The 10,341-nt window shown below is 58.4% G+C and overlaps 2 protein-coding genes across 2 annotated transcripts; one reads left to right on the plus strand and one right to left on the minus strand.

The window, feature by feature from the left end:
* Nucleotides 1–917: 917 nt before the first annotated feature.
* ETH_00028585 (uncharacterized protein) lies at nt 918–1,700 on the plus strand (the record flags this gene model as incomplete). The annotated part of the gene is made up of 1 exon (XM_013379530.1): nt 918–1,700. One exon carries the CDS (start codon nt 918–920, stop codon nt 1,698–1,700), a length of 783 nt encoding a protein of 260 aa, XP_013234984.1.
* A 1,882-nt stretch (nt 1,701–3,582) lies between these two features.
* ETH_00028590 (vacuolar protein sorting 18, putative) lies at nt 3,583–10,287 on the minus strand (the record flags this gene model as incomplete). The annotated part of the gene is made up of 16 exons (XM_013379531.1): nt 3,583–3,718; nt 4,051–4,141; nt 4,503–4,636; nt 5,039–5,208; nt 5,454–5,522; nt 5,954–6,070; nt 6,267–6,371; nt 6,462–6,664; nt 6,795–7,130; nt 7,270–7,399; nt 7,633–7,903; nt 8,141–8,438; nt 8,768–8,963; nt 9,257–9,572; nt 9,681–9,973; nt 10,186–10,287. 16 exons carry the CDS (start codon nt 10,285–10,287, stop codon nt 3,583–3,585), a joined length of 2,967 nt encoding a protein of 988 aa, XP_013234985.1.
* Between the last annotated feature and the right edge of the window lie 54 nt (nt 10,288–10,341).

Raw genomic sequence — 10,341 nt, forward strand, 5'->3', positions numbered from 1 at the left:
AGGGGTCGCTGCGGGGGGCCCCCCGGTGGGCCCCCCAAGGGTCGCTGCAGGGGGCCCCCCAGGGGGGCCCCCAAGGGGGTGCCCGCGAGGAGTCCAAAGAACTTGTCGGAGGGACTTGGATGACAGCAAGAGTTGATAGGGAGCCTTTGTGGGCCCAGGAGGCGCAGCAGCAGCAGCTGCTGCAGTGGGGGGGGCAGACGGCCTTTGTGCTGCCGCTGCAGGTGAGCAGCAGCACCAGCTGCAGCAGCAGCAGCAGCAATATTGTTTTGGGATTTTGGAAAAGAATTAAAGGAATTAAGGGGCAGCAGAATGGAAGCAATGCACAAGAAAGTGGTGATTTTTAGTTGGAGATTTATCTTGTGAAAGGTTAATTTTAAAATAAAGAAAACAAAGGAAATGAAAATAGGGTTTAAGGATAATAATTTAATTTGGGGATTATGGTAAAGGGAAGTAATAATAAAATAAAAAGAGAAAAAAGGATAAAATGAAGATAAAAAAGGGAGAAAAAAAGAGCTAAAAGAATAAGATGGGGATAAAAAAGGGAATAAAAAGAGGATAAAAGGGGAAACAAAAAAGGAATTAACAGAGAATGAAAGGGAATTAAGAGAGAATGAAGGGGGGATAAATAGAAAATAAGAGGAGACTAAAGAGATGTTTAAAAGAAGATAAAAAGAGGGAAAGGAGAAAATAAAAACGGGATAAAAGGAGAACAAAAAGAGAATTAATTAAAGATAAATAGGGTATAAAAAATGAACAGGAGGAGAATAAAAAATAAAAAAAAGGGTAAAAGCGGAGTACAAAGATAATAAAAGAGGATTAAAGAGAGTAAATGGAGAATAAAAAAGGGTAAAGAGGAATTTAAAAGTTCTAGTAGGTAATAATAAGGGAGAATAAGAAATAATAAGGGATAATAAGTGATGATAAGAAATAATAAAAGAATAGAAGACAGTGGGCAGCACCAGCAGCAGCAGCAGCAACCGCAGCAGCAGCAGCAGCAGCAGCAGGTGCGCGTGTGGCGGGCGCTGCAGGTGAGCGACATGGCGTGCGTGCTGCCGCTGGGGCCCCCCGGCTCTGCGCTGCCTGGGAGTTTGCTGCTGCTGCAGTCTGCTGTCGATTTGCTGCACCTTTTGAAGCAAATCCGCGAAGTCCGCGGGGCCTACGGGGCCTGGGCCAGAACTCAAGATGGCCTTTTGGCCCTAATGACTTACAGAGACCCAAAGCCTGGGCAGTCTCTCGAGACCTTCAGGACTTCCGGGGTCTTTGCCCAGGCCTGGGCCTCGGGGGCCGCCGAGGGGCCCCCCGGGGGTGCCCCCGAGGCCCCCGCGGGGGCCCCCGGGGTGGCCGGGGGGGCCTCCGAGGGGCCCCCTGGGGCCCCCGGGGGGGCCCCTGGGGTCTCGGAGGAGCAGCTGCTGGGGGCCCTGCTGAATGCAGTGGCTCTGATGGACAAGCCGGTGGGCCTGGAGGCGAGGGGCCCCCGCGCGCTGCGGCAGCTGCTGGACGGGGAGGGGCCCCCCCACCGGAGGGCCCACAGGGCGCAGCTGCTTGCTGCGGGGGCCCCCGAGGTTGCAGCAGCAGCAGCACTTCTCAGCAAGGCCCTCCAGGGGGGCCCCCAGTCCCTCGTGCTTGTGGGGCCCCCCGAGGCCGCCAGCGAAGTCGCCAGCCACGGCGTGGGGGACCTCGCCCGCATTCGCGTCGAGTGAGCTAGCCAACAGCTAGCTAGCTAGCCAGCGGCTAGCTAGCTGCAAGCCAACAGCTAGCTAGCGTGCTAGCTAGGGAACTAGCTACCTAGGGAACTGGCCGGCTGACTACCCAGCTAGCCAGGTAGCTTTCTGGCCAGCTAGCTAGCGAGCTCGCTAAGTAGCTACCTAGTTGGCCAGCTAGCTAGCTAGCTGGCTGGCTAGCTAGCTGGCAGGTTGGCGGGCTGGGGGTTCGTTACGTGGGGAGTAATAAGGCGAGGGCCACGGAGCAATTGGCTTGAAAAGAGACAGAGACAGAGCGCCAAAAGAGCGAGGGGTCTAGCTAGCCAACAGCTAGCCGGCTAGCTGGCCAGCTAGCCAGCCGGCAGTCTGTAGAAGGCGCCGCAAGCTAGCTAGCGCTGCAAACGCAGCAGCAGCAAAACTGACAGTTTCCTGCGGGGCCGTTTTAGCGGCAGCAAACAGAAACCCGGAATTCTTGACACTTCAGCGCCCTGCTGCGCAAGCTAACTGCCAGCTAGCTGCTGGCTAGTTACAGCTAGCTGCTGGTTAGCTGTGGGGAGGTAGCCTTAGGATGCGTAGCTAGCTGCAGGCGTCGCACAGGCCAGGGCTCTGGAGCTTCGGCTGCTGCTGCTGCTGCTTCCCCAGGCAACGGTTGCTGCAGGCATTGCTGCAGGCAGCAGCAGCAGCAGCAGGAGCTAGCAGCAGCAGTTAGCAGCAGGCAAAGAAGATAAAAGAGCCTTTTAGAGCTGTGGCTGCACAGAAGAACCACCCCAGACACAAGGAGCCGCAGCAGCAGCTGCAGCGCAGCCCTGGGATCAGCAGCAGCAGTCTAAATAGGTAGTGTTTTAGCTAGCTAGCTTCCTGCATATAGCTAGCTAGTTAGCTAACTAGCTCGCAGCCTGGCCAGCTAGCTAGCCATCTGGCTATCTAGCTAGCACCCTTTGAGGCCCGGAGGGCCCCTGGGGCCCTTGCGAAGCAGCAGCCTACTAGCTAGCTAGCTGCCCAGCCAGCTAGCAGTCTGACTAGCTAGTAGCGTGGCTAGCTAGCTGACTGACTAGCCAGCAACAAATTACGTTTTTGATTTTATTTTTAAATTAAAAATAAATTTTGCCGCGGCGCGCGTTGCCCTTTAGAGTGTCTGTACAGCTGCAGTGTTAAACTGTATGCTGCTGCAGCAAAGCCCCACAAAGATAATTAAACAAATAAATAAGCACCTGAATAGTAAGTTAGAACAAATGAGTAACAAATAATTTCTATTTACAAATATATAAATTTACAAATATAAATGCATCTATATGCATCTAACTTGCTTCGCAACCGGGGGCTCGAGGCAGGCAAAAAAACGCTGGCTAGCTATGTGGCTAGCTGGTCCAGCTAGCAGCTAGCTGCGGCAGCTAGCTGCAGCAGCTAGCTGCAGCAGCTAGCTACGGTAGTAGCTAGCCGCGGCAGTTGCGAGCTGCAGCAGTTCCCCGCAGCATCTCGCCGCAGCAGCCAGCCACAATAGCTCGCTGCTGCAGCAGCTAGCTGCTCTAGCAGCTAGCTGCTTCACTGGCTGGCCGTCCCATTGGCTAGCCGCTCCATTGTCTAGCAGCTCCATTGGCTAGCTGCTGCGTTGGCTAGCAGCTCCAGTGGCTAGCCGCTCCACTGGCTAGCAGTTTCCTTGGCTAGCTGCTTCCTTGGCTAGCTGCTTCCTTGGCTAGCAGCTGCTGGATAGCTGCTGCTGGCTAGCAGCTAGCTGCTGGTGGCTAGCTGTTTGTTGCTAGCTGCTGGTGGCTAGCCGCTGCTGGCTAGCTGCTGGTGGCTAGGCGCTGCCGGCTAGCTGCTGGTGGCTAGCTGCTGGTGGCTAGCTGCTGGTGGCTAGCCGCTGCCGGCTAGCTGCTGGTGGCTAGCTGTGTTCGGGCCTGAGGGCCCAGTCCAGCAGCAAAGGCCCATCTGCGGGCCCCAGCAGCGGCACTTGCAAAGAGCGGATCATGAGGCTGCCGCAGAGGAGGCACTCTTGGGCCAGCAGCCCGTCGAGTGCGCTGCACACGCAGCAGCAGCAGCAGCAGCAGCAGCAGCAGTGGCTGTGAGGCCCCACACCGCTGTTCCTCGGGCCACACACGCACGCACCCCACTACTCCTTATTCTCTTCTACTCAACTGCACTGGCTCCCACGCACTTATCCGCGACGCTGCTGCTGCTGCTATGCTGCTGCTGCGCTGCTGCTGCTGCGCTGCTGTTGCTACGCTGCTGCTACGCTGCTGTTGCTACGCTGCTGCTACGCTGCCACTGCTGCTACTCTGCTGCTGCTGCTATGCTGCTGCTGCTGCTACGCTGCTGCTGCTGCTGTGCTGCTGCTGCTGCTGCTGCGCACTCTTCTAGGGCCTCCACCTCCGGAGAGTCCTCCTTAATTGCTGCTGCCAGCGCCGCCACGCTGCGGTCAAATCTCCCCAGCTCTTCCGTGCCTGCAAAAGCCCCACACAAATACCCAGGGGGCACACAGCCTCAGCCAGGGGCCCTCAGGGGCCCCCCAGGGGCCCCCCAGGGGCCCCCTCGGGACCCCCAGGGCCCCCCAGGGGCCCCCGGGACCCTCCAGGGGGCCCCCAGGGGCCCCCCACGGGCCCCAAGGGAGCCCCAGAAAGCCCCAAAGGCCCCAATTGTCCTACAGACTCTCAAGATCCCTAAGACCCTCAAGACCCCTCGGAGGCCCCTCTGGGGGCTCCCCTGGTCCTTAAAAGCTCTAGAAAGGCCCCCAGGGGGCCCCAGGGGCCCTCTAGAGTTTTGGGGGCCCCACCGGGGGCCCCGGGGGCCCCCAAGGGTACTTACTCATGGCGGGGATTAGAAGGGCCTGGACGCATGCAGCATGCATGCAGTGGCCGCAGCGGAAGGCGAAGAATTTGCTGCAGACAACTGCAGCGCCGCAGAGGTCGCAGAGCTGCCCCGCGTCGATCACCAGGCACCTGCGAGCAGCTTTTGGGGACTTTTCGGCTTTTATTTCAATTTTATTTAATTAATTTCATTTATTTCATCAAAGAATTAAAAGAAAACGAAAAATTCAACAAAAACAATAAAAATGAGCCTGCTGCTGCTGCCCCACGATGCGCCAAACAGAACGTGCTGAGCTGTACGTACACCCCATCTGGAGGCGTGGTCAGCAGCAGAAGCAGCAGCAGCAGCAGCAGCAGCGGAATGCAGCTTTAGGGTTTAGAGTTTAGGGCTGGTATTTAGAGCATGGGCGCGGGAGGCTGTTGAGGGTTTAGGGTTTCGCCTGCAAACTCTAAACCCTCAAGCAGAACCGTAAACCCTAAACCCTCCAGCAGCGTCGCAAACCCTGAACCCTCAGCCGTGGTAAGAAGCAGTACTTTTGATTGACAGCCTGCAGCTGGTCTTTCAAGTCCCTAATGGCGCTGAGGTGCTGCTTCAAGGCGTTGCTGCTGCTGCTGCTGCTGCGCTGCGCTGCTGCTGCTGCTGCGCGCAGCGCGGGGGCCACGTCTCGCAGCAAAGCTGAGTCGGGCAGCAGCGGCAGCAAGTCCTTTAAGCAAACACAGGCCAAACCCTAAACCCTAAACCCTAAACCCCAGCAACAGCAGCAGCCAAGTTCTCCCAAACCCACCGAATCCCTAGACTCCAGCAAGATGCAGCCCTAAACCCTAAACCCTAAACCCTAGCAGCAGCAGCAGCAGCCGGCCTCTCCTGGTGTCCCAGCCCGCCTGGTCCCTGGACCCAGCAAAGTGTAGCCCTAAACCCTAAACCCTAAACCCTGAATCGCAGCCTGACTTGTATATTGATGCAGTGGTTGGAGCGCTCAACCAGCGCCAGCAAAGAAGCCCCATCTTCCCTTTCCCCCTGCGGAAATCGCAGCACAGCAGCAGAAGCAGCAGCAGCAGGTGCAGCAGCAGCAGAATATGCAAGAGGCAGAGCAGCAGCCGCAGCTGGTTCAGTAGCAGCATGCTACCTCGGGCCCGAACGGCAGCCTACAACTGAAGTGCTGCACTTCGCTGCTGCTGCTGCTGCTGCTCCTGCTGCGTCGGAGCTGCAACAGCAGCCTCAGCCAAAAGCAGCAGCAGCACCATCCCCCCGCAGCAGCAAGAATAGTCGCAGCCATATTCGGCAGCAGCAGCAGCAGCAGTCCCAGCCGCACGCGTCAGAAGCAGCAGCCCGAGGCAAATGCAGCAGCAGGAGCAGCAGCAGCAGTGGCAGCAGCAGCAGCAGCGCATCAGCAGCAGCAACCGCAGCAAGGGGCGACAGCAGCAGCAGCGGCAGCAGCAGCAGCGGACCACGTAGCGGCAAATGTCTCCCCAAAGTCTCTTTTTTAAGACTTCGTCGCTGCAGCAAGCTGCTGCTTCTTCAGCTAGCTGCAGGTCCGAAGCAGCTAGCGCCAGCCTCACGGCTTCCTGCAGCGCAGCACTCAGTCAAACCCTAAACCCTAAACCCTAAACCCTAAACCCTGAATCCCAAACCTTAAACCATGAACCCTGAACCTTATTCCCTGAGCACTAAACCCTGAACCCTGACCCTAAACCCTAAACCAAGAACCCTAAACTCTAAACCCTAAACCCTAAACCCTAAACCCTAAACCCTAGGGCTTGCCTGGTAGCGCTTGAGGTGTACGTACAGCAAAACCACCGAACGCCACTTCCCCTTTGCTTCGCAGTGGCGTAGAGACACCAGAGCGTCGAAGTTGCCGCCGCTTTCCTGGCCACAGCAAAACCCTAAACCCTAAACCCTAAACCGTAAACCCTAAGCCCTAAACGCCAAAACCTAAACCCTAGGGGCAGCACTCACTGTGATGGCCGAGGCCAACTCCGCCTCGGAGTCGTCAGGGGCTTCCGCCAGCAGCAGCAGCAGCGCAGTCCCCACGCCTGCAGGTGACGCCCAGCTGCAGCAGCAGCTGTTGCTGCTGCTGCTGCTGCTGCTGCTGCTGCTGCTGCTGCTGGGAAGTCCGCTCGCCTGCAGCGAGCCTCCCTTGCCGAACGGGAAAACAATTCCTACAAAGAAGCAAACAGCTGCAGCAGTAGATCTCCAAAGACCCCGAGGCAGGCACCTAAACCCTAAACCCTAAACCCTAAACCCTAAACCCTAGGCAGGCCCTTAACTTGGGAGACAAGACGTCCTTACCGGGTTTGCTTGCATTCTGCTCAGTGAAATGCTTCGTGAGCTGCACGGCGGCTTTCCAGCACGCGTAGCTTCTGCTGCTGTAGCTGCTGCTGTTGTTGCTGTTGCTGCTGCTGCTGTTGCTGCTGGTGCTGCTGCTGCTCTGCTGCTGCTGGTCCCGTTGCAGTAGGACCACGGGCAGCATGAGGGCGGGCAGCAACCGCCAGGGCTGCAGGCCGCTGAGCTCCGGGCGCTTTGCTGCAGCAGCAAAGTGCTGGGGACGGTGCAGCAGCAGCAGCGGGGCGTAGGAAGCAAAAGAGCTGCAGCGAACCTCGGGATCTTTAATTGCAACAATTGCTTCTGCAGCATTTCAAGCAGCCCGCATGCAAAGTGTGCCCCTCAAGTGTACATACACCTCGCTGCGCTGCGCTGCCAGTGTCTGCTGCTGCAGCAGCAGCCTGCTGCTGCTGCTGCTGCTGCTGCGCTGCAGTGGGCCCACCCAGCGCGTCGCGGTACTGCGCAGAATTCAAAAACAAACGCGCGCATGCATGTTCGTCTCCAATCAACAGCAGAAAGTCCCGCAGCAAGCCGCTGCGGCCGCTGCTTTGCAGCAGGCCTACCACCGTCGCCTGCAGCAGCAGCAGCAGCAGCGCAGCAGCAGCAGCCAGCCCCTGCTTCCCGAGTCAACAGCAGCAGCGGGAGACGCAACGCTGCGGCCGCAGACGCAGCAAAGGCCCCACACGCGTGCAGAAAGATGCTGCACGCTAAGCAGCAGCTACCCGCTGCAGCAGCAGCAGGGAGAAGCGCGCAGCAGCAGCAGCAGCAGCAGCAGCAAAAAGGTTCATTCAGGGCTCAGGCGCACATGCAACTCATTGACATGCTTGAACTCGCTCAGCAGCTGCCGCAGGTCCTGCTGCGTCCGCTGCTGCGCCTCTTGCAGCGCAGCAACTTGGCTGCTGCTTGCTGCTGGTGCTGCTGCTCCCCCTTCTGCTGCTGCTGCTGCTGCTGAAAGCGGCGGCGAGGCCGCCCGCAGCGCCTCTGCGTCTAAGGCATTTAGCTGCTGCAGCAGCAGCCGCAGCAGCCACGCGAACAGCACCACTTGCTGCGGGGATGGCCGGTCCCCCGGCGCAAGGCTGCGCACCAGCAAGCACTACTCTAAACCCTAAACCATAAACCCTAAACCCTACACCCTAAACCCCAAATCCTAAACTCTGAACCCCTGTTGCCACTCGCCACTGACGCAGCGAGGAGGCAAAGCCTCGAATATGCCCTGTTTCAGCAAAGCCCTAGGGTTTAGGGTTTAGGGTTCAGTGTAAACCCCTACACCCTCCTAAACCCTAAACCCTAAACCCTAAACCCTACAGACTCACAACTGGTAGCTTCTATGCCCCATCTTCTGTGGGGCTGCTGCTTCCGCGAGCTGCTGCAGCTTGGCTGTCACGTACACCCGGAGGGCCTGCAGCAGCTGCTGCTCATGCTGTGGCAGCTGCTGCTGCAGCTCCAGCAGCAAGCAGCAGGCGTCGTCGAAGCCGACGCTGCAGCAGCTCGCCAGCGCAGCAGCAGCAGCAACCCACTCCTGCTGCAGCAGCAACGCTTTCGCTTTGCTGCGCAGCACTACTTCTCGCTGCTGCAGCGTGCGGCAGGCAGCTAGCGCCCCGGAGTAGTCATCTGTACGTACACCCCACACCCCACACCCCACACGCGGCGAGCTGCAGCAGCTGCAGCAGCTGCAGCAGCTGCAGCTGCTGCAGCAGCGTCGGGCTAAGGAGACTCTTGCTGCTGCACTTTGCTGTAGCGGCAGACGCCTGGATGACGCAGCAACAGCAAAAGCTGCACCAAGAGCTGCAGCTGCGGCAATTGCAGCAGCAACAGTTGCTGCAGCGAGAGTTGCTGCTGCAGCGGCAGTAGCTGCAGCAGCAGCAAGTCCTCTGGGGCCTCAGTGTGGCTTCATTTCATTTGCTGCAGCTCCAGCGCTGCTGCCACCTGCAGCAGCTCACTGCGAGACAGCAGCAGCTCCCAAACATTGGCATCTTCATGCTGTAGCAGCAGGTGGGCAGCGAACTCCGTGGTAAGCAGCAGAAGTCCCTTGCTGCTGCTGCTGCAGCTGCTGCTGCTGCTGCAGCTGCTGCTGCTGTCCTGCAGCAGCTGCAGCGCCTTCCCGTAAAGGTGCTGCGGCAGCGAGAGAGACATGCTCTGTACAGAGACCCCAAACCCAAAGCAAGGAGCAAAAGCCTTCAGCAGCAGCAAGGGTTCCCAGGCGCAGAAGCAGCAAACTCCCGGTGCTGCTGCAGTGCTGCTGCAGCGCTGCTGCAGTGTTGCTGCGGGTTAACAGAAGCTAAAATGCAGCCAAAGCACAGCATATGAAATGCAAGTGTAGCACAGCACATCAGCAGCACTGCTGCTGCTGTGCTGCTTTAGCTGTGCTGCTGTGCTTCTGTGCTGCTGCTGCGCTGCTGCTGGTGCTGCTGCTGCTGCTGCGGGCCCACGTATTGTCTGGAGATTTTGGAGTAGGCGATGACACAGTGTTCGTAAAGAAAAAGAAAATGTTTTGAAGAGACAGCAAAAGATAGGGGCTGCGGCCGCTGCTGCGGGTTGAGGGCGTCTGCTGCTGCTGCTGCTGCTGCTGCTGCTGCTGCTGCCGTGTAGTTGCTGCTGCTCGCAGCAGCTACCAACGAAGCTGGGGGCAGCAGCACCACCGCGGGAGGGAACGACAGCAAGTTGCCGCTGTTGCCCGCCGCCGCTGCTGCTGCTGCTGCTGCTGCTGCTGCGGGCAGCCGCAGCTCTCCTATCAGCAGCCCCACCCTGAGTCACACGCAGCACCCAAACCCTAAACCCTAAACCCTAAACCCTAAACCCTAGACACTAGACCCCCGATAAATTGGTCCTGCGGCTTTAGGGTTTGCTGCTCACGGAGAAAGCCAGTGAACAGTGAAGGCAGCAGCAGCAGCACTGGGGCCCGCGCTGCTGCTGCTGCTACTGCTGTCCGCAGCAAGGTAGCTGGGAGCAGCAGCAGCAGCAGCAGCGGCGGCGGCCCCTGCAGAGACTTCGTAGGCGACGGCATCGGTGATAGCAGCACGCAGGCTCTTGCTGCTGCTGCTGCTGCTGCTGCTGCTGAAGGCAGCAGCAACACCACCAACCCCGAAGAAGCAAAGCAGCTGTGTGTCTGTAGCCACCAGAACAGCCACGCGGGCATCAGGGCCCAGCTGCAGGCAAACTCCAGAACCCACGGCCATAAACCCTAAACCCTAAACCCCAAGCCCTAAACCCTAAACCCTAGACTCGACACAGGGGCTCCTGTCAGGCGTCGCTGGCCCGTATTTGACGGCGCGTCATCACAGCAGCTAGAGCAGCAGCAGCAGCAGCTCACAACAGCACAAGCAGCAGCAGCAGCAGCAGCAGCAGCAGCAAAACTCACCCCCGCAGAGACAACAGCAAGGCTTAGGGCTGGGGTTGCCTTTGGCAGCTGCAGCAGCAGCCGCAGCTGCCGCTCTTTGCCGCCGCTAATAAGGCACTCCATGACGCTGCCGCAGCGGGTTCCTGCAACAAAACCCTAAACCCTAAACCCTAAACC

The sequence above is a fragment of the Eimeria tenella genome, genomic scaffold (genome assembly GCF_000499545.2).
Source record: "Eimeria tenella Houghton genomic scaffold, Eth_scaff349, whole genome shotgun sequence".
Taxonomy (NCBI): Eukaryota; Apicomplexa; class Conoidasida; order Eucoccidiorida; family Eimeriidae; genus Eimeria; species Eimeria tenella.